Source organism: Colias eurytheme, chromosome 31 (assembly GCF_061535395.1).
Source record: "Colias eurytheme isolate Ceu_HAF_F1 chromosome 31, ilColEury1 Martin Lab GWU primary, whole genome shotgun sequence".
Classification (NCBI taxonomy): Eukaryota; Metazoa; Arthropoda; class Insecta; order Lepidoptera; family Pieridae; genus Colias; species Colias eurytheme.
Genome location: NC_143010.1, coordinates 3,716,425 through 3,739,696, shown reverse-complemented (window position 1 = coordinate 3,739,696; position 23,272 = coordinate 3,716,425). Strand labels below are relative to the sequence as shown.

The 23,272-nt window shown below is 34.3% G+C and overlaps 2 protein-coding genes across 2 annotated transcripts; both read right to left on the bottom strand.

The window, feature by feature from the left end:
* Positions 1 to 687: 687 nt before the first annotated feature.
* LOC149895527 (uncharacterized) lies at positions 688 to 11,663 on the bottom strand. Its single transcript, XM_090118830.1, has 9 exons — positions 11,374 to 11,663; positions 10,365 to 10,484; positions 6,295 to 7,089; positions 4,902 to 5,101; positions 4,544 to 4,651; positions 3,103 to 3,297; positions 2,398 to 2,509; positions 1,746 to 1,853; positions 688 to 857 (listed from the first exon to the last, which is right to left on the bottom strand). The coding sequence occupies exons 1-9, from the start codon at positions 11,500 to 11,502 to the stop codon at positions 708 to 710; spliced, it is 1,917 nt and encodes a 638-aa protein (XP_089974956.1). The 5' UTR covers positions 11,503 to 11,663; the 3' UTR covers positions 688 to 707.
* Positions 11,664 to 13,570: 1,907 nt separating this feature from the next.
* Positions 13,571 to 21,293, bottom strand: LOC149895526 (uncharacterized). Its single transcript, XM_090118833.1, has 9 exons — positions 21,154 to 21,293; positions 20,146 to 20,265; positions 18,512 to 19,306; positions 17,944 to 18,143; positions 17,330 to 17,437; positions 15,701 to 15,895; positions 15,175 to 15,286; positions 14,348 to 14,455; positions 13,571 to 13,738 (listed from the first exon to the last, which is right to left on the bottom strand). Exons 1-9 carry the CDS (start codon positions 21,232 to 21,234, stop codon positions 13,589 to 13,591), a joined length of 1,869 nt encoding a protein of 622 aa, XP_089974959.1. The 5' UTR covers positions 21,235 to 21,293; the 3' UTR covers positions 13,571 to 13,588.
* Between the last annotated feature and the right edge of the window lie 1,979 nt (positions 21,294 to 23,272).

The window sequence follows — 23,272 nt, the reverse complement described above, 5'->3', positions numbered from 1 at the left end:
TAAATCAATTCAACAAAGACAAGACAATATTATCGAAACAAAATCGTTACTTACAAATCAATATGAATCTCTTATAACACAAAACACATAATTTTACTTATATGCATGAAGAAAATGCATATTTTAACCTTCTATAATATTTTACCACTCTACTTATATACATATCGTCTTCGGAAGCTCCGGGAACATGACAGTTACCGAACTGTGACAAAGATTTATATGCGCATTAATAGAGCTAGCGCGTAAGAGCAACTTTTGGAGAACTGTATAAATATGCAAATCTTGCTCGTTTAATAGTATAGGATAAGCAGTTAATTTATTTATCAACAAAATTCCTAGGATAGCTAACAAAATCAAACTACTGAATTATTTATACTGTGGCGTGCGCCGTTGTAGTCGCTGCTCGGTACTAATACGCAAGCGACGACTACAAGCTGGGACTTCTTGGGTACCCCATGATTCTCTTTCGGACGTTTGAAATTACTTGGTAAAACTGTACTTTATCGGACGTCGGTTTGAGACTTAGAGGTTCGAGATGTGTAATTTTTTTCACGAACTACAAAGTAAGAGTCGCTGAAATTACATGATATATAATAAAAAATCATAGTAGACGTCTAAATAATGTTTTTTATTTTCCACAAGAAACATGGTCGTCCTAAGTTCTAAAATAGAAAAGGACATAGAAGGTAAAAAAGAAAAAAAAATGTTTATTGTTTAAAACTTTTTTTAAATTTGTGTATCGCCCTCATATGTGAGACGAGTGCAGATTTCTGGGCAAACGCCGCTTCGCAAAAATCGCATTTAAATGGCCGTTCGCCTGTGTGTGTTCTTATGTGATTTTGTAGAATACGATTTGTCTGCAAAAAAAATAGAATTTCTTAATGACGCAATCTGTGGAAATTTTGAAATCATAGAGCATAGATTAGATTACACACGTATACACACACACACACACACACACATACGAATGCAAACATATTAAAATTTATATATAAATATTTCAGGACAATTATTGACAGATCCCATACTAAGCTTGTGCTTGTGTTATGGAAACCAGATGGCTGATAAACATACAAAAATGGATGGTTATTGAGCTATGGCGGATTTTGATATGAAAATTTTCTGCCTTTTTACCAAAAACAATTAATTATAAAAAAACTACTACACTGTTAACATTCAATTGATATTTTTTGAAAGCTGAAGAATGAGAGCTAGCGCGCACGAGCAACTTTGTCTCCGCAACTATTTTGTCTCCACAACTATTTTGTCTCTCCACCCATGGGCTAGTATGAAAGTGCGCGCACGTAGCGACGCAACTCCCCATACAATTGATGGAAGAGACAAAATAGTTGCGGAGACAAAGTTGCTCGTGCGCGCTAGCTCTGAGCGATCAGTTTAAAAAAAAAACTTGCCCAAAACTTGCATCACCTCAAAAAGAAAAGGGTCGTAGCTCAATAACCATCCATTTTTTACCCCTGGTTAGCTGTATTTAATTTGTTGCAAATGACCTCTAGTATAACCCCTTTGAAGGATCACGTCGAATTACCAGTCACCCTGTATAAATTTAAATGAATACTTATATAGATAATTAACGCCCAGACACAGAGCAAACATCTATGTTCATCACACATATTTGCCCCGGGTGGGAATCGAACCCACGACACCTGGGTTGGCAGGCAGGGCCACTACCAACCCTGCCAACCGGTCAGTCAAGTCTGTCTTATTTGTCTGTCTGTGTAACTTACATGAAAAGCCCTTCCACAAATAGTACACAATTTCGTCTTTGGACTTTGCACATGATCGTGGAAAGATGACGCCTTGTGTGCTTTGAGAGTTGATGTATTTACGAAATACTATAAAAGATAATAAAAAACATAAAATACGTACACTTTAGAAAAGATAATCTGTGCCGAGCACACGTGTCAGAAGTAAAACTTCTTTGGCAAAATTCAAAGTCACCAAAATCGTCGCGTTATTACATGATAACTGACGACACGGTATTGACGTGACGTGACCTTAAAATTTTACTCTCAACGCGCCTAAAGAAGTTTCACAGAAAAATATAAGCATTGTACATTTTGATCTAGTATCGATAAAAAAATTGTAATTAGAATTGATGTTACCATTTGAATGCTACTGAAAATCAACAAAATCTTGTACAACAAAGTGTATTTTATTTATTACTAGCTTACCGCCCGCGGCTTCGCCCGCTTTGTCTGAAACCTAATAGATTATATACAAAAACCTTCCTCGAGAACCACTCTTATCTATTAAAAAAAACCGCATCAAAATCCGTTGCGTCGTTATAAAGATTTAAGCATACAAAGGGACATAGGTAGGGACAGAGAAAGCGACTTTGTTTTATATTATGTAGTGATTATTTATTTAAGAACTTACACGGTCACACGGCTCACAATAGTATTTTGTTTTCTTCAAATGCCTGAAATCATAATGAAAACTCAGCGCTGTGCTATTCGAGAACACTCTATCGCACTCCGAACAAGGAAACCTAAAAAAATATTTAATTTAAGTTATATAACATGTATTATGTGATTTATTATATTCTTACTTTATACTAATACTAGCGGTCCGCCCCGGCTTCGCCCGTGGTACATATGAAAAATAGATGTTGGCCGATTCTCAGACTTACCCGATATGCACAGAAATTTTCATGAGAATCGGTCCACCCGTTTCGGAGGAGTATGCAGACTAACATTGTGACACGAGAATTTTAGATATAAGATTATAAAGCTGAAAAGTTTGTTTGTTTGAACGTGCTAATCTCGGGAAGTACTGGTGCGATTTGAAAAATTATTTCGGTGTTACATAGCCCATTTATCGAGGAAGGCTATAGTTTTCCTAAATGTATAATCTGTAATATTTTAAAACTTTTGCAATAAAGATTTATAAACTTAACTTATATGGTATTACCACAAAACAATTTAAACACAGTCTAACTTTAAACCAGGGATCTGTCACTTTAATAGTTATCTATGTGAATTGTGAAATACGACAAAACCAGATTAAAGAGAACCCGCGGTTAAAGTTAAACCCTGTCTAAAGATTTTTGTGGTAATACCAATAAATTTCAAAACTACCCACCTCTTTTCGTTATGCTTCGTGCTCGTATAAAAGTGACGTTTTAACAAATATTCATTATTAAAATGCATATTGCATTCAACACAGTAATGATCCCCTGATGACTTGACGTGAGTAGCGATATGATGGGCCACGAGCGAGTGTCTAAATTTAAATAATTTACCACATATTTCGCATTTCGGTTTTGTGTGGCGTTTTCTGTGGAAGTTTAAATTATTTAACTATATACATTATTTAACTATAGATTTTAAAAAAATGTATGTGTGTACTAGAGTACACACGTAAGTAGTGAAACTTCTTTATGACCTTAAAAATGTCACGAGTATGGCGTAACGCAAAAATGTCACGCGTACGGCGTAACGCAAAAATGTTACACTAAATTTTTTCCAACCCCGATAAAGAAGTTTCACTTCAATAAATAAATAAAAAATGTGTGCGTGTACCAGTGTACACACGTAAGAAGTGAAACTTCTTTATAACCTTATTTTTCAAAAAATAATTTACTATATCATATGCAACTTTACAGAAATACGTCGAATCACGCGTGGTGGGGATAAGAAAAAGATGGCGCGTGACGGAAAAAAGTCACGCGTAACGAAAAAATATTTTTTTCCAACCCCGATAAAGAAGTTTCACTTCAATAAAATAAGGGTGCACTCACACACATCAGTCACCGTCACGGCACGTCACCGGACAGGATTAAAAAAAAATATGTATCAATAGTTCTAGTATGACTCTGTTCCCACACGACAGTCGCCGGCACGAAATCTATCAGTGACGTCCCCGGTCAGGCACGTCAAATAATCTTTCCATACATGTATCATACTTTTATCCCCACTCACCCGGTGCCGTCACGTCTCAGTTCAGTCAGCGTCGTGCTACCGTCAATTGCTACATGTTCTCTAGCGTGACACACGTCTAATCACTCACTAACCTGATGTATGTGTTCAATGATTCAGTCAAACCGGCGACGTGACTGACGGACAACATGACGGTGACTGGTGTTTGTGGATACGTACACAAACCGTCACCGATCAGTCATCGGTGACTTGACGGTGACTGATGTGTGTGAGTGCACCCTAAACGTTTATTGTCAACTAAACACAAATACACCAGAACATGAGATTAAACAATATAAACATTAAGTAACACACACATTTGACTGACCGGTTGGCTTGGTTGGTAGTGCCTTTCAAGCCAGAGGTCGTGGGTTCGATCCCCACCCGGGGCAAATATTTGTGTGATAAACATAGATGTTTGCTCTGTGTCTGGGTGTTAATTATCTATATAAGTATTTATTTAAATTTATATATGTATGTTTATCAGCCGTCTGGTTTCCATAACACAAGCGAAAGCTTAGTATGGGATCAGATCGTGCCGTGTGTGAAAATTGTCCTGAAATATTTGTTATATATTTATTTATACCTACGTCTATGGTACTTACTTAAGGTGATCAATCAGATTTTTCTTTGAAGTGCGAATCTGGCCACAATGATCACATTCGAAACGTAAATGCACATTTTTGTAATGACTGCTGACTTCAAAGCGACTCCTGAAATTTGTTTAATAACCCCTTAGAATAAATACTAATATTATAAAGTTTGTTTGAACGCGGTAATCTCGGGAACTAATGGTACGAAGTGAAAAATTATTTCCGTTTTAGATAGCTCATTTATCGGGGAAGGCTATAATATCATCACGATACGACCAACAGGAGTGGCGCGTTCAAACAAACAAACAAAATCTTCAGCTTTATAATATTAAGTATATATTTGATTTCAAATGAAAATTTGTATACCCACCCAAACTGCATTCTACACTTCACGCAGCTAAAAACGTTTCTATGCATTTTATTCAAGTGTTCGTACATTTTGTTCTCAGGATAACATTCCTCACGACACACGCAACACACATATTTTGTCTTGTGCATCTCAATGTGAGCCTCTAACTGTTTCTGCGGCACTCTTTGCTTGCAAATCTCGCACAAATGTTCGCTGCTTTTCTGGAAATTTCAGCCACATTTAAAAAAAATGTGTGCGTGTACTAGTGTACACACGTAAGAAGTGAAACTTCTTTATGACCTTATTTTTCAAAAAATGATTTACTATATGCAACTTTACAGAAATACGTCGATCACGCGTGGTAGGGATAAGAAAGAGATGGCGCGTAACGGAAAAATGTCACGCGTAACGAAAAAATCTTACACTAAATTTTTTTCCAACCCCGATAAAGAAGTTTCACTTCAAAAATCGCTTCAAATTTCGAATCAAAAACGTCTCACTAAGATTTGTGTGTACCTACTGAGTGCACATGAGCACATAAATAGTACAGAGACGAAGCTTTTTTAAGAACGTTCTCATCTTTTTTGGAAGGGCTGTTACAAATTAATAATAAACTGTTACAAATAAAAACTGAAAAACCAAAAACCCATGACATTGTTCAACTGGCAAACTATAAATGCCATCGAACACTGGTTATTTAATATTTTCAAATCTCGCCGTGTACGTGATAAGAAATGACATTTTCCCAGTGCTACGCATGTGTATGTGTCATGTGCTTGTAGTATAGGGCATAGGCCCTCTGCACTATGGGCAGCGTTGGCACAGAATACATAATAGTAGCTAAACGCTACAGAACGGACACTCTCCGCCTCCTGCCAAAATTAAACTAACCTCACCCCGCGCGATCGTGATTTAAATGGGCCACATTTTTCTGCAAGGACGATACGCAACGAAGATTGACAACATTAATCAAATTGACTTAAAGTAATTTAAATATTTTGGATTTGTGATTATCGTTTTTCGTAGAAAATGGTAAGATATTGTGCTGTTTACGGATGTATTTCATCAGAAAAACACGATTTTTTTTACGCTAGTACAAATGTGCCAACCATAAAGCGTTAACACACACATTTGCAGTCCCTACAGTGTGACTGTCAAAACGATAATTTTGTATGGAGTGTCCGGGGTGTGGCGTTGGCCCAACAAATGATTGTCGATGTTTGCCGCCATTACGGCCGCCATTACATGCCGTAATGGCGGCAGATCGTAGACATAAACGCCCCCTACACTATTCGCCCAACGCTACCGCCTACCATTGTGTAGAGGGCTAGAAGCTCTGTACTATTTATCTACTCATGTATTCGTTGTGTATGTACTGTATAGATTAATAAATCTATATATTAATTTACGTTACCTTCGGATGGTATTTCCTAGCATGCGCATTATATTTATGTTTTGTGCTAAAACCAATTATACAAGTTTCACACTGATACGTCATTGTTCTGTAATTTTGCATTGATTTCGCTTTATCCCGCCATAACGTTATTTCATTGTCATCCATTATCACTCTCTCGCACTTGTTAAACAAAACTCTTATTTCTTCTTTATCACGTTTCTTCACAGTGTATCGCACATTGTTAGAGGATTTTTGACCTTTGGATTTATGTACTTTGTCTTTGTCATTTTCCAAAACGAAATCTTCGTCATCCTCTAAATTGTCTGTGTCCTTTTTCTCATCTGCAGATTCTGCGCCCATAGACACGTCATTTTTCAAGTCAGAATCGTCAGACTTTATAGCGTTCGATTGTATTGGCGCAGTTAATATTTCTCGTTTATCACGTTTCTTCGCAGTGTATCGCACATTCTTAGAGGATTTTCGACCTTTGGATTTATGTACTTTGTCTTTGTCATTTTCTAAAACGAAATCTTCGTCATCCTCTAAATTGTCTGTGTCCTCTTTCTCATCTGCAGATTCTGCGCCCATAGACACGTCATTTTCCAAGTCAGAATCGTCAGACTTTATAGCGTTTAATTGTATTGGCACAGTTAATATTTCGTTTTCTAAAGAGATGGTTTCCTTATTAAAATTATCATCAGCTGCAATTTCTTCTTCATCTTTAATATTAATGTCGTTTTCCTCACTATGTATTGCATATATTATATTATCTGATATGTTTGATGTGGATAAAGTTGATAAGCAGATTTTGGTCTGAAATCATTGTTATAGTGCATTTACACATTAGTGTTAGTTAAACATTCGTTTGCGAATGACGTCGAAACGCAGTTCACAAACTTAACTTTGATTACGTCTGAAAATCCATGTTGTGTTGGCCTCGCTAATCACCTAGCTTTTTGAACGAATGTGTAAACGCACCATAAAAAACAATTTTCAAACCATACACTTACTAATTTGACTTCACACTATTAATAAAAAATCTAGAGTCACAATGATAGTTACCATGCTCCTCTGAAACGGCTGGACCAATTTTTATGAAATTTTTTTGTGCTTCAGAATTGGCAAACATCTTTTTTTCATACCCCTAAGTGATAAGAGTACAGGTAAATTAGCTTGGAGAAATTTTTGCATATGTAGTGGTGTGTATATTACTCAGATCTTAGAGCGCGTTTCCACTATATCGTTCTGGCCTATACAAAAATGTTTCGATATCCTAACATTACTATTTAATTTTATACTTATTCCTAGCAACACTTTTGTTTTCAATAAAAACAAGTTTTTATTTGAAAGAAAATGGTTTTGACTTTATAAAAAAAAATATATCATTCAATTTTACGTCCTTGAGCAAACGACAAGGCGACTACCGTGAAACAATAAAATATCGTGTCCATAATAATTTGTTTCATAATTAATATTTGACCATAATAATTACGAAACAAAACAAATAAATAAATCGTCACTTGATAGTGGAAAGTGGAAACACGCACAAAACCAGAATAAACCAGTTTACGCTGTCCGCAGGTGCCACGTGCAGTCGTTTGGTAACGTTAGAACATAAAGCACATTTCATTCAAAAATTATAATTATTATGTAGTTACGTAGTTTAATTGATAAATTTTGTATTTGTTGATTGTTGTTATTATTTGTTATTATTGTTATAATATTTGTTGAAGTGAATTACATGTCCCGCAGCCGGAGGCCCCAAATGAAAACTCAGATGTAGTTACTTAAAAACTACATTTAATAGCTAAAATGAGACTTTTACACCCATGTCTGCACGATGCAGACCGGAGTTAAAGAATGAATTTATACAGTTTAATAATTATAAAGACGTAAGCTTGGATGCTAACTAAGGGAAATCGCATCCACATTCTATTCCCGTGCGAACGGCGTATTCAGCAGTTTTGTATGAAGGCAGGGCCATAACTAGTGTTTAATTTGTGTGTAAGTGTTGTAACTTTATATTGTTAATTCCAATGATATTATATATAGAAACAAGAGGTAGATACGTCATCAACGCACCAAAACTGATTCCGTGAATTGGTCCTATTTGGGACCAATGCAATCAGTCAGATTGTCACCGGTCCCAGTGAGCGTATATGCCGATAGGTACATTAAAGTTGTCGAAAATGCCATCCTATGTGTTCAGAAAGTGCACGTATTCGTGCAAAAAAATAAAAAAAGATAAAGGAATAGGTATCATATCACAGCAAAATATATTAAATTATTACAGTTTAAGAGTAAAAATAACAATTTACAATTCTTTATGAATGACACTTGCTTGACACGTGTATTGAAATAATGAAAGGGATAAAACATTGCTTCAATCACTAGTGTGACAAAGCTAGCGTACACTGTGTTCAAAGATTATCATGTAGATACGATTATTGAAAATAGAACGGTTATTTTATTAATTTCGATTTGGGTAAATACTTGATTATTTTTATATTTAAATCCACAGTTTACATCCAGTGCATATAATTAACAAATATAGCTATTTATTATATACAATGAAATCGTGATGCCAAAAATGTTTGTTTGCAATAATAAAATGATAAATAAAAATAAAATGATGTTGAATATACGTAAACATTAAAGAAAAGATTATCGCTACTGACGAAAAATGCTATTTGCTTTTCTGTAAATAGCTATTGAACATAAATTTTATTTGTGTTTTAAATAAAAAAGGCTTATACTTCATCCTTTCTTTTATTTCATCCTTTTTTTTTCATCTAGGCACCACTATTATTATAATTATCCTACAAGTTGGAGTGATGACCTTGTACGGGTTTCGGGAACTGCCTTGAAACGAATAGCGTAAGATCTGTCCTTATGGAGTTCTATAAGGAGGATTATGCAGTATGCTCAGCAGTGGGTGTTTATCGGGTGAAATGATGATGACCGAAAACGAACACCACAGCTAGTAATAAATACTTAATACAGTTATATCACCAAAAAAAATTTTTTTTTCATTGTAATACGACATCATAATAATCATAAAATAGTAAATGAAATTGTCACATTTATTTACTTGTGCAGGTAACCTAACATCTATATTCTATAACATTGAACCTCAGAGCAATATAGGTTTATTGCTCTGAGCATTGAACCTTCTGTGTCGTTAGTCTATGCCAATTACCATGGCAACTATTTGTTTATTTATATTTAATTGGCGAATTCTTATGACTTTTGCTTACACCTGCGCGGAAGTGACAAACTATCTTTGTCTTTTTTGTTTATATCATTTTATTAGAGCCATCTCTCTTATACAATCTGTCAATGTGATAAATTAAGTAAAATGAAAATTGTATTTGTGTGTGCCTGACACTGCATATGAAGCATTTTTTTTGGATATATTGTGAGTATATAACGTATCTATACATAAAATATCATTGGTTAATTCAATATGGCTCCAGTGTTAAAACATGGTCGAGGCAAGCCTTTGACTTCTCAAACTAAAGAATTAAACTTTAAATGTCGTTTCTTTTTCAGGTTAGTAAATTTTTCATTTTAGTAACATTGTTAATGTAAAAGTTATATGTATGTTAAATGTGCAAATATTAAAATAAAGTCTCATCTTTTTCAGAGGAGAAACACATATAGTTTAATTTAAAATCCCTTATAGTTTTATTTTATTTGCTGACCATACACTACTACAAACGCAAAAATTTCTCCAAGCTAATTTACCTGTAAGACAATCTTACCTGGGACAGCTAGTAGAGTAGGTATGCTTAATTATGGTATCCACTATCGTGAAAATTTATTTTGACAACACAAATAAAAGCAGAAAAAGTAATGATTATAATAGTCACAATAAGATATTACTTATCTACCTACAATATAAAGATAAATTTTAAAATGTGTTGGTAAGCACATAACTCGAAAACGGCTGATCCAATTTCATTAATTACTTTTTATAATATTCCTTGAAGTACGAGGATGGTTCTTATGGAGAGAAAATGTAAAAATGTACCACGGGCGAGGCCGGATCAGGCTCGCTGTTATTAGGATTACATAATAGTACTCACATTAAAATTGTTCAACCCTTCATTTAAGCAGATATTGGCCTGCTTAACTTTCTCTCTAAACTTATGTATTGTTTGTAACACAGCGTTACACTCCCAACAGAATAAAGGGCTTACTGATAACTGAAAATAAATAAATAAATATTTCAGGATAATTTTCACACACGGCACGATCTGATCCTATACTAAGCTTTCGCTTGTGAAACCAGATGGCTGATAAACATACATAATAGTTTTAAATAATTACTTGTATAGATAATTAACACCCAGACACAGAGAAAACATCTATGTTCATCGCACAAATATTTGCCCCGGGTGGGAATCGAACCCACAACCTCTGGCTTGGAAGGCAGGGTTACTACCAACCAAGCCAACCGGTCGTTCAATATGTTGTTTAATGAAAAACATAAACGCGAAAGTTTGTGAGTATGTATGTTTACTGTTTCACCCAAATACTACAGGACCAATTACAATGAAATTTGGCACACATATAGAGGGTAACTTGGTTAACACATAAGATAGGTTTTATTATGGAAATATTTATAAATACATAGTGATTGTAAGCTCCCGAGCAGAAAATAAAGGTGCTGTTGCTGGCTTATGTAGGCTTAAATGTATAATTTGACGAATTTTAAGCGGATTTTTAATAGAGTGATTTAGGAGTATGATTTAAGTTTTTTTAAGTCACTACATAGTATAAAACAATGTCGCTTTCTCTGTCCCTATGTCCCTTTGTATGCTTAAATCTTTAAAACTACGGAACGGATTTTGATGCGGTTTTTTTTAATACATAGTGATTCAATAGGAAGGTTTTAGTGTATAGTTTATTAGCTTTGAGACAAAGCGGGCGAAGCCGCGGGCGGAAAGCTAGTTAAAAATAAAAAAAAAAAACATTAAAATTTAATGTGTGAAAAAATCTGATTTTTGTTTCAAATTGATTTGTAACAGTTTTCTGAGATCACTCTGAATATAGATTAAATTTGAAGAGAAAGTATTTTCTACACTTCCTTACCTTGCTAGATACTTCACCAATCAAAAGCTTAACGTAGATATCATAGAATTCCCCGGCATTCGTCAGCTTTCTATCAGTTGATAAACATCCTTCACAGAAAAATATGGGTTCTATAATACTATTTGTCATAATTAAACTTTGGTTATTGAGTTTTTGAAATATAAAAGTAACTTTTATTAGATGAGAATTAAAACACAAAATTGTTATCAGCTCTCGGCCAATGTTTTGGATTTTTCAATGTTTTCGCATTGTTTTCGTAATTTTTGTCGACTTGATCGACTCGTATGACAATTGACATAACATTCTTGACAGTTGACATACATTTGACACGTAGTTTTTGTATTCTCTTTGCATTTGACCACAGAGCCCGTATACATATTACATTACTCTATGCCACAGAGCAAGTGACAAATATAAAAATACTAGCGGTCCGCCCCGGCTTCGCCTGTGGTACATATTTACGTTTTCTCTACATAAGAACCATCCTCGTAGGTACTTCAAGGAATAATGGAATGAATAATAAAAAAAGAATTATCGAAATCGGTCCACCCGTTCACGCGTGATGCCGTGACGATGCGAAACGGGTTTCATTTTTATAAATAGATATAGGTTGATAGATTGATTATCCACCACAGAGAAAGTAATATAATTCACTGTGTTAAATTTCATAATTTATTGACCTTACTCTCTAAGTATATTTATTTTTATATAAACTTGATATAAACCAATAGATTTAAGGTTCTTGGTATACACCACATACACCCACTATGCTCAAAGGACCTTACTATGACTTATTGCTTAACTTTGAACCAGACGCATAATTATTTCTGTACTTATTTATCTATACTTTGCATAATACAAAATCAAAACGTTTACTATCTACTTTAGAAAATTTTTTCTCAGTTATTAGTTCTTTATTATTGCTTAACTTTGAACCAGACGCATAATTATTTCTGTACTTATTTATCTATACTTTGCATAATACAAAATCAAAACGTTTACTATCTACTTTAGAAATTTTTTTCTCAGTTATTAGTTCTTTATTAAAGAATGCAATTAATAATCTACCTATTTACTGTATAGAGACACAGTATTACAATATTATTTCCTACAGTAAGGAAACGCCTTTGATGTCGCGCGATGCTGCCGCCAGCGTAGGTACTTACGCTGCTACACGGAAATACGCTAGGGTTGCAACAAATGGGAAATAAAACAATTGTGATTATTAATATTATGATGTAATTATTTGTTCATAAATATATAATTACAGATATTGCACTGCTAAATATTATTTACGTGGACACTTATTTTTGGATGTTCTTAATAATCGTATATTATAACATATAACTAATTAATGCATTCGCATTGGGATGTACAATCTGATTAGAAAATAATGAGGACAACATATACATAGCTATGATTTTAATTCAACAGATACAATTAATACAATCTTTCTGAAATATTGTTTCCTTCTGGGATTTCAATGTTGATTTACATCCGTAAACGGAACAGTTTGTGCGCGCCATAATAGAATATGTAAGTACCTATGTATAATAAAATTATTACACAAAAAATACGACTACGTCGTTCTTTCGCGCTAGGTAATGCAAACTAAGCGTGTGTGCCTTACGCGGCCCGCGTCGCCCGACCCCCCGCCAGTTCCCCTCCGTTTCTCTGCACAAGTACATTCGTTACCGTACTGTATAGATATTGTAATACTGTGATAGAAATTTAAACGTTTGTAAGAAATAAATGGAACTAACAGGAACGACCAAGCTGATAATTTAATTGAAATAATTTTATTTAAAAAACGAATCGTGAGCGTGCCGAGTAAACGTGTCAGAAGTGAAACTTTCTTGGCAAGATTTAAAGATACTTAGCAAAATCGTCACTTTGCTCCATGACGTGACGGTATAACCATGACGCGTCCTTGAAATTTTGAAAATTAAAAAATAATAAAAAATTAAAAAAATTCTCCTCAAAATTAATGTCCTACACACCAGGTCCTACAAAAAGAGTAAGAAAAGAGTAAATATGTATAATCTATGTTTTGTGCATAAAAACGCGGTCTTTGCACAGATAATATATTATAAACATTACTTGATGGATGTCTGTGGGTCTTTGCCATGTTTCTAGAAATATTTCACAACATAGTAACTAGTAGATCTGTGAATCTGTGAAGTGAAAAAACTTAATCTGTGGTTCACAAAATTGTTTATTGTTTAAAACTTTTTTTAAATTTGTGTATCGCCCTCATATGTGAGACGAGTGCAGATATCTGGGCAAACGCCGCTTCGCAAAAATCGCATTTAAATGGCCGTTCGCCTGTGTGTGTTCTTATGTGATTTTGTAGAATACGATTTGTCTGCAAAAGAAATAGAATTTCTTAATGACGCAATCTGTGGAAATTTTGAAATCATAGAGCCTAGATTAGATTATACACGTACACACACACACACACACACATACAAATGCAAACATATTAATTTATTTATATACTAGCGGTTCGCCTCGGCTTCGCCCGTGGTACATATTTCGCAATAAAAGGTAGCCTATGTTCTTTCTCAGGGTCTAAAGATTATCTGTGCCAAATTTCTTCAAAATCGGTCAAGTAGTTAATGCGTGAAAACTGAAAAGTGAAAACCATACATACATTACAAACTTTTCCTCTTTATAATATTAGTATAGAAGTATAGACAAATATATCAGGACAATTTTCACACACGGCACGATCTGATCTCACACTAAGCTTTCGCTTGTGTTATGGAAACCAGATGGCTGATAAACACACATATATAATTTTAAATAAATACTTATAGATAATCAATACCCAGACACATCTATGTTCATCAGTCATCACACATATATGCCCCGGGTGGGAGTCGAACCCACGACTCCTGGGTTGGAAGGCAGGGCCACTACCAACCAAGCCAACCGGTCAGTCAAGTCTGTCTTATTTGTCTGTGTAACTTACATGAAAAGCCCTTCCACAAATAGTACACAATTTCGTCTTTGGGTTTGGCACATGATCGTGGAAAGATGACGCCTTGTGTACTTTGAGATTTGATGCATTTAGGAAATACTATAAAAGGTAATAAAAAACATAAAATACGTACACTTTAGAAAAGAAAATGTGTGCCGAGCACACGTGTCAGAAGTGAAACTTCTTTGGCAAAATTCAAAGACACTAAAATCGTTGCGTTACTACATGATAACTGACGACACGGTATTGACGTGACGTGACCTTGAAATTTTACTCTCAACGCGCCTAAAGAAGTTTCACAGAAATAAAAAAATATAAGCATTGTGCTTTTTGATCTAGTATCGATAAAAAAGTAGTAATTAAAATTAATGTTACCATTTGAATGCTACTGAAAATCAACAAAATCTTGTACAACAGTGTATTTTATTTATTAACTAGCGGTCCGCCCCGGCTTCGCCCTTGGTACATGTTTACGTTTTCTCTACATAAGAACCATCCTCGTACTTCAAGGAATATAATAAAAAAAGAATTATCGAAATCGGTTCAGCCGTTCTCGAGTTATGCGCTTACCAACACATTTTGCGATTCATTTTTATATTTATTAATAGCTTACCACCCGCGGCATCGCCCGCTTTGTCTGAAACCTAATAAATTATATACAAAAACCTTCCTCGAGAACCACTCTTATCTATTAAAAAAAACCGCATCAAAATCCGTTGCGTCGTTTTAAAGATTTAAGCATACAAAGGGACATAGGTAAGGACAGAGAAAGCGACTTTGTTTTATATTATGTAGTGATTATTTATTTAAGAACTTACACGGTCACACGGCTCACAATAGTATTTTGTTTTCTTCAAATGCCTGAAATCATAATGAAAACTCAGCGCTGTGCTATTCGAGAACACTCTATCGCACTCCGTACAAGGAAACCTAAAAAAATATTTAATTTAAGTTATATAACATGTATTATGTGATTTATTATATTCTTACTTTATACTAATATTATAAAGCTGAAAAGTTTGTTTGAACGTGCTAATCTAGGGAAGTTTTGAAAAATTATTTCGGTGTTACATAGCCCATTTATCGAGGAAGGCTATAGTTTTCCCAAATGTATAATCTGTAATATTTTAAAACTTTTGCAATAAAGATTTATAAACTTAACTTATATGGTATTACCACAAAACAATTTAAAATTGTCCATAACTTTAAACCAGGGATCTGTCACTTTAATAGTAATTGTCTATGTGAAATACGACAAAACCAGATTAAAGAGAACCCGCGGTTAAAGTTAAACCCTGTCTAAAGATTTTTGTGGTAATACCAATAAATTTCAAAACTACCCACCTCTTTTCGTTATGCTTCGTGCTCGTATAAAAGTGACGTTTTAACAAATATTCATTATTAAAATGCATATTGCATTCAACACAGTAATGATCCCCTGATGACTTGACGTGAGTAGCGATATGATGGGCCACGAGCGAGTGTCTAAATTTAAATAATTTACCACATATTTCGCATTTCGGTTTTGTGTGGCGTTTTCTGTGGAAGTTTAAATTATTTAACTATACCTATATAGGGTGTCCCACTATTGGTATACTAAGCGCGAAGGAACTTGTAGTTTTGCATACACTGATCACGTTAAAAATACTTAAAAAAAAAAATTACGTCCAAAATTTTATTTATTTATTTATTTATTTCTGATTCCTTACAGCTATTCTTACAATAATTACATAATAATTGAACAATACGCCAATAAAAAGGAATTCCATTAATAGAATTATTGTAATAAACATGCTAAATTTTTCCTGAAAATCCATGTTTTCTTCTCTAGCTTCACGCAGCCGGCATATACCGCTTCTCTAATATGAGCATTTTATCTATGAAAACATAATCTTAAAGGATAGCTCACGTGCTGGTGGCAAAGTTGGGCGGCTCGCTTGTTATGGGTGTACACATAGAGTTTTAAGAATTCATCTATTTGAAAAAAAAATGCGTCTGGAATTTTTTAATTATTTTTTACGTACTCAGCGTATGCAAAACTATAACCTCCTTTGAGCTTAGTATAGCAACAGTGGGACACCCTGTATAGTATATACATTATTTAACTATAGATTTTAAAAAAAATGTATGTGTGTACTAGAGTACACACGTAAGTAGTGAAACTTCTTTATGATCTTAAAAATGTCACGAGTATGGTGTAACGCAAAAATGTCACGCGTACGGCGTAACGCAAAAATGTTACACTAAATTTTTTCCAACCCCGATAAAGAAGTTTCACTTCAATAAATAAATAAAAAATGTGTGCGTGTACCAGTGTACACACGTAAGAAGTGAAACTTCTTTATAACAAACAAACAAACAAACAAAAATACTTTATTGTGCACCACAGAGAAAAAAGTACAAATAAGGACACAATACATTAATTAATAAAAGAGCACAACAGGCGGTCTTGTCGCTCAGACAGCGATCTCTTCCAGACAACCTGGTGGACAAGGAGACGCAGAGCAAAAGTAATAACCTTATTTTTCAAAAAATAATTTACTATATCATATGCAACTTTACAGAAATACGTTGAATCACGCGTGGTGGGGATAAGAAAAAGATGGCGCGTAACGGAAAAATGTCACGCGTAACGAAAAAAATTTTTTTTCCAACCCCGACAAAGAAGTTTCACTTCAATAAAATAAACGTTTATTAAATAAATAAATATAGTGACCCTGCCTTCCAAGTGGGTTCGATTCCCACCCGGGGCATACATTTGTGTGATGAACATAGATGTTTGCTCTGTGTCTGGGTGTTAATTATCTACATAATATATAAGTATTTATTTAAATTTATATATGTATGTTTATCAGCCATCTGGTTTCCATAACACAAGCGAAAGCTTAGTATGGGATCAGATCGTGCCGTGTGTGAAAATTGTCCTGAAATATTTGTTATATATTTATTTATACCTACGTCTATGGTACTTACTTAAGGTGATCAATCAGATATTTCTTTGAAGTGCGAATCTGGCCACAATGATCACATTCGAAACGTAAATGCACATTTTTGTAATGACTGCTGACTTCAAAGCGACTCCTGAAATTTGTTTAATAACCCCTTAGAATAAATACTAATATTATAAAACTGAAGAGTTTGTTTGAACGCGGTAATCTCGGGAACTAATGGTACGAAGTGAAAAATTATTTCCGTTTTAGATAGCTCATTTATCGGGGAAGGCTATAATATCATCACGATACGACCAACAGGAGTGGCGCGTTCAAACAAACAAACAAAATCTTCAGCTTTATAATATTAAGTACTAGCTTTCCGCCTGCGGCTTCGCCCGCGTTTTCAAAAAAAAACCCGCATAGTTCCCGTTCCCGTGGGATTTCCGGGATAAAACCTAGCCTATGTCACTCAGAAATGATGTAGCTTTCCAACAGTGAAAGAATTTTTCAAATCTGCCAAGTAGTTTCGGAGCCTATTCAATTCATACAAACAAACAAACAAACAAAAAATCAAACCTTTCCTCTTTATAATATTTGTATAGATGTATAGATGTATAGATATATTTGATTTCAAATGAAAATTTGTATACCCACCCAAACTGCATTCTACACTTCACGCAGCTAAAAACGTTTCTATGCATTTTATTCAAGTGTTCGTACATTTTGTTCTCAAGATAACATTCCTCACGACACACGCAACACACATATTTTGTGTTGTGCATCTCAATATGAGACACTATTTGTTTCTGCGGCACTCTTTGCTTGCAAATGTCGCACAAATGTTCGCTGCTTTTCTGGAAATTTGAGCCACATTGAAAAAATCGCTTCAAATTTCGAATCAAAGAAAGTGTGGGTACCGACTTTTAAAAATGAATGCGTTTATTGCATATGAGTATATAAATAGTACAGAGTTTAATGCATGTGAGTATATAAATAGTACAGGGTTTATTAAATACGAGTGATTACGGCCGCCATTGCATGTGCTAATGGCGGCAGATCGTAGACATAAACGCCCTCTACACTATCGTGATTGCCTCTATTCGCCCAATGCTGCCATTGTGTAGACTGTAGAGGGCTAGAAGCTCTGTACTATTAGTCTACTCATGTATTTGTTGTGTATGTACTGTATACATTAATAAATCTATATATTAATTTACGTTACCTTCGGATGGTATTTCCTAGCATGCGCATTATATTTATGTTTTGTGCTAAAACCAATTATACAAGTTTCACACTGATACGTCATTGTTCTGTAATTTTGCATTGATTTCGCTTTATCCCGCCATAACGTTATTTCATTGTCATCCATTCTCACTCTCTCGCACTTGTTAAACAAAACTCTTATTTCTTCTTTATCACGTTTCTTCATAGTGTATCGCACATTGTTAGAGGATTTTTGACCTTTAGATTTATGTACTTTGTCTTTGTCATTTTCCAAAACGAAATCTTCGTCATCCTCTAAATTGTTTGTGTCCTCTTTCTCATCTGCAGATTCTGCGCCCATAGACACGTCATTTTCCAAGTCAGAATCGTTTGACTTTATAGCGTTCGATTGTATTGGCGCAGTTAATATTTTTCGTTTATCACGTTTCTTCACAGTGTATCGCACATTCTTAGAGGATTTTCGACCTTTGGATTTATGTACTTTGTCTTTGTCATTTTCCAAAACGAAATCTTCGTCAGCCTCTAAATTGTCTGTGTCCTCTTTCTCATCTGCAGATTCTGCGCCCATAGACACGTCATTTTCCAAGTCAGAATCGTCAGACTTTATAGCGTTTAATTGTATTGGCGCAGTTAATATTTCGTTTTCTAAAGAGATGGTTTCCTTATTAAAATTATCATCAGCTGCAATTTCTTCTTCATCTTTAATATTAATGTCGTTTTCCTCACTATGTATTGCATATATTATATTATCTGATATGTTTGATGTGGATAAAGTTGATAAGCAGATTTTTGTCTGAAATCATTGTTATAGTGCACTAGCGGTCCGCCCCGGCTTCGCCCGTGGTACATGTTTACGTTTTCTCTACATAAGAACCATCCTCGTACTTCAAGGAATATAATAAAAAAAGAATTATCGAAATCGGTTCAGCTGTTCTCGAGTTATGCGCTTACCAACACATTTTGCGATTCATTTTTATATATAAGATTTACACATAAGTGTTAGTTAAACATTCGTTTGCGAATGAAGTCGAAACGCAGTTCACAAACTTAACTTTGATTACGTCTGAAAATCCATGTTGTGTTGGCCTCGCTTATCACCTAGCTTTTTGAACGAATGTGTAAACGCACCATAAAAAACAATTTTCAAACCATACACTAACTAATTTGACTTCACACTATTAATAAAAATCTAGAGTCACAATGATAGTTACCATGCTCCTCTGAAACGGCTGGACCAATTTTTATGAAATATTTTTGTGCTTCAGAATCGGCAAACATCTATTTTTCATACCCCTAAGAGATAAGAGTAAGACAATCTTACCTGGGACAGCTAGTAGAGTAGGTATGCTTAATTATGGTATCGACTATCGTGAAAATTTATTTTGACAACACAAATAAAAGCAGAAAAAGTAATGATTATAATAGTCACAATAAGATATTACTTATCTACAATATAAAGATAAATTTCAAATGTGTTGGTAAGCACATAACTCGAAAACGGCTGATCCAATTTCATTAATTACTTTTTATAATATTCCTTGAAGGATGGTTCTTATGGAGAGAAAACGTAAACATGTACCACGGGCGAAGCCGGAGCAGGCCGCTAGTGTTATTAGGATTAATAGTACTCACATTAAAATTTTTCAACCCTTCATTTAAGCAGATATTGGCCTGCTTAACTTTCTCTCTAAACTTATGTATTGTTTGTAACACAGCGTTACACTCCCAACAGAATAAAGGGCTTACTGATAACTGAAAATAAATAAATCAATATTTCAGGACAATTTTCACACACGGGACGATCTGACTAAGCTTTCGCTTGTGAAACCACATGGCTGATAAACATACATATGTATATATAATTTTAAATAAATACTTATATAGATAATTATCACCCAGACACAGAGCAAACATCTATGTTCATTGCACAAATATTTGCCCAGGGTGGGAATCGAACCCACGACCTCTGGCTTGGAAGGCAGGGCCACTACCAACCAAATCAACCGGTCAGTCAATATGTTATTTAATGAAAAACATAAACGCGAAAGTTTGTGAGTATGTATGTTTACTGTTTCACGCAAATACTACAGAACCGATTACAATTAAATTTGGCACACATATAGAGGGTAACTTGGTTAGCACATAAGATAGGTTTTATTATGGAAATATTTATAAATACATAGTGATTGAAGCTCTCGAGCAGAAAAAATAGGTGCTGTTGCTGTCTTATGTAGGCTTAAATGTATAAATTGACGAATTTTAAGCGGTTTTTTTAATAGAGTGATTTAGGAGTATGATTAAAGTTTTTTTAAGTCACTACATAGTATAAAACAAAGTCGCTTTCTCTGTCCCTATGTCCCTCTGTATGCTTAAATCTTTAAAAATACGGAACGGATTTTGATGCGGTTTTTTTTAATACATAGTGATTCAATAGGAAGGTTTTAGTGTATAATTTATTAGCTTTGAGACAAAGCGGGCGAAGCCGCGGGCGGAAAGCTAGTTAAAAATAAAAAATAAAACATTAAAATTTAATTTGTGCAAAAATCTGAATTTTGTTTCAAATTGATTTATAACAGTTTTCTGAGATCACTCGGAATATAGATTAAATTTGAAGAGAAAGTATTTTCTACACTTCCTTACCTTGCTAGATACTTCACCAATCAAAAGCTTAACGTAGATATCATAGAATTCCCCGGCATTCGTCAGCTTTCTATCAGACATCAGTTGATAAACATCCTTCACAGAAAAATATGGGTTCTATAATACTATTTGTCATAATTAAACTTTGGTTATTGTGTTTTTGAGATATAAAAGTAGCTTATATTAGATTAGAATTAAAACACAAAATTGTTATCAGCTCTCGGCCAATGTTTTGGATTTTTCAATGTTTTCGCATTGTTATTTGTTTTCGTAATTTTTGTCGACTTGATCGACTCGTATGACAATTGACATAACATTCTTGACAGTTGACATACATTTGACACGTAGTATTTGTATTCTCTTTGCATTTGACCACAGAGCCTGTATACATATTACATTACTCTATGCCACAGAGCAAGTGACAAATACAAAAATACTAGCAGTCCGCCCCGGCTTCGCCTGTGGTACATATTTACGTTTTCTCTACATAAGAACCATCCTCGTAGGTACCTCAAGGAATAATGGAATGAATAATAAAAAAAGAATTATCGAAATCGGTCCACCCGTTCACGCGTGATGCCGTGACGATGCGAAACGGGTTTCATTTTTATATATAGATTGATTATCCACCACAGAGAAAGTAATATAATTCACTGTGTTAAATTTCATTATTTATTGACCTTACTCTCTAAGCAGGTATATTTATTTTAATATAAACTTGATATAAACCAATAGATTTAAGGTTCTTTGTATACACCACATACACCCACTATACTCAAAGGACCTTACTATGACTTATTGCTTAACTTTGAACCAGACCAGATGCATAATTTCTGTACTTATTTATCTATACTTTGCATAATGCAAAATCAAAACGTTTACTATAGAAACTTACAAAAACTTATAAACTTATAAGTTATAACCTCAGGTTATAACTATCTACTTTAGAAATTTTTTTCTCCATTATCAGTTCTTTATTAAAGAATGCAATTAATAATCTACCTATTCACTGTATAGAGACACAGTATTACAATATTATTTCCTACAGTAAGGAAACGCCTTTGATGTCGCGCAATGCTGCCGCCAGCGTAGGTACTTACGCTGCTACACGAAAATACGCTAGGGTTGCAACAAATGGGAAATAAAACAATTGTGATTATTAATATTATGATGTAATTATTTGTTCATAAATATATAATTACAGATATTGCACTGCTAAATATTATTTACGTGGACACTTATTTTTGGATGTTCTTAATAATTGTATATTATAACATATAACTAAGTAATGCATTCGCATTGGGATGTACAATCTGATTAGAAAATAATGAGGACAACATATACATAGCTTTGATTTTAATTCAACAGATACAACTAATACAATCTTTCTGAAATATTGTTTCCTTCTGGGATTTCAACGTTGATTTACATCCGTAAACGGAACAGTTTGTGCGCGCCATAATAGAATATGTAAGTAGTAAGTACCTATGTATAATAAAATTATTACACAAAAAATACGACTGCGTCGTTCTTTCGCGCTAGGTAATGCAAACTAAGCGAGTGTGCCTTACGCGGCCCGCGTCGCCCGACCCCCCGCCAGTTCCCCTCCGTTTCTCTGCACAAGTACATTCGTTACCGTACTGTATAGATTAGATATTGTAATACTGTGATAGAAATTTAAACGTTTGTAAGAAATAAATGGAACTAACAGGAACGACCAAGCTGATAATTTAATTGAAATAATTTTATTTAAAAAACGAATCGTGAGCGTGCCGAGTAAACGTGTCAGAAGTGAAACTTTCTTGGCAAGATTTAAAGATACTTAGCAAAATCGTCACTTTGCTCCATGACGTGACGGTATAACCATGACGCGTCCTTGAATTTTTGAAAATTAAAAAATAGTAAAAAATTAAAAAAATTCTCCTCAAAATTAATTTCCTACACACCAGGTCCTACAAAAAGAGTAAGAAAAGAGTAAATATGTATAATCTATGTTTTGTGCATAAAAACGCGGTCTTTGCACAGATAATATATTATAAACATTACTTGATGGATGTCTGTGGTTCTTTGCCATGTTTCTAGAAATATTTCACAACATAAGTAACTAGTAGATCTGTGG

Coding starts and splice junctions, on each gene's coding strand:
- LOC149895527 (XM_090118830.1), bottom strand. CDS start 11,502: ATGACAAATAGTATTATAGAACCCATATTTTTCTGTGAAGGATGTTTA. Junction 7,090..10,364: donor AAGGGTTGAACAATTTTAAT/GTGAGTACTATT, acceptor CAATGATTTCAG/ACCAAAATCTGCTTATCAAC. Junction 5,102..6,294: donor CTAGGAAATACCATCCGAAG/GTAACGTAAATT, acceptor TGAAATTTCCAG/AAAAGCAGCGAACATTTGTG.
- LOC149895526 (XM_090118833.1), bottom strand. CDS start 21,234: ATGTCTGATAGAAAGCTGACGAATGCCGGGGAATTCTATGATATCTAC. Junction 18,144..18,511: donor CTAGGAAATACCATCCGAAG/GTAACGTAAATT, acceptor TCAAATTTCCAG/AAAAGCAGCGAACATTTGTG. Junction 15,896..17,329: donor TATCTGATTGATCACCTTAA/GTAAGTACCATA, acceptor AAACTTCCACAG/AAAACGCCACACAAAACCGA.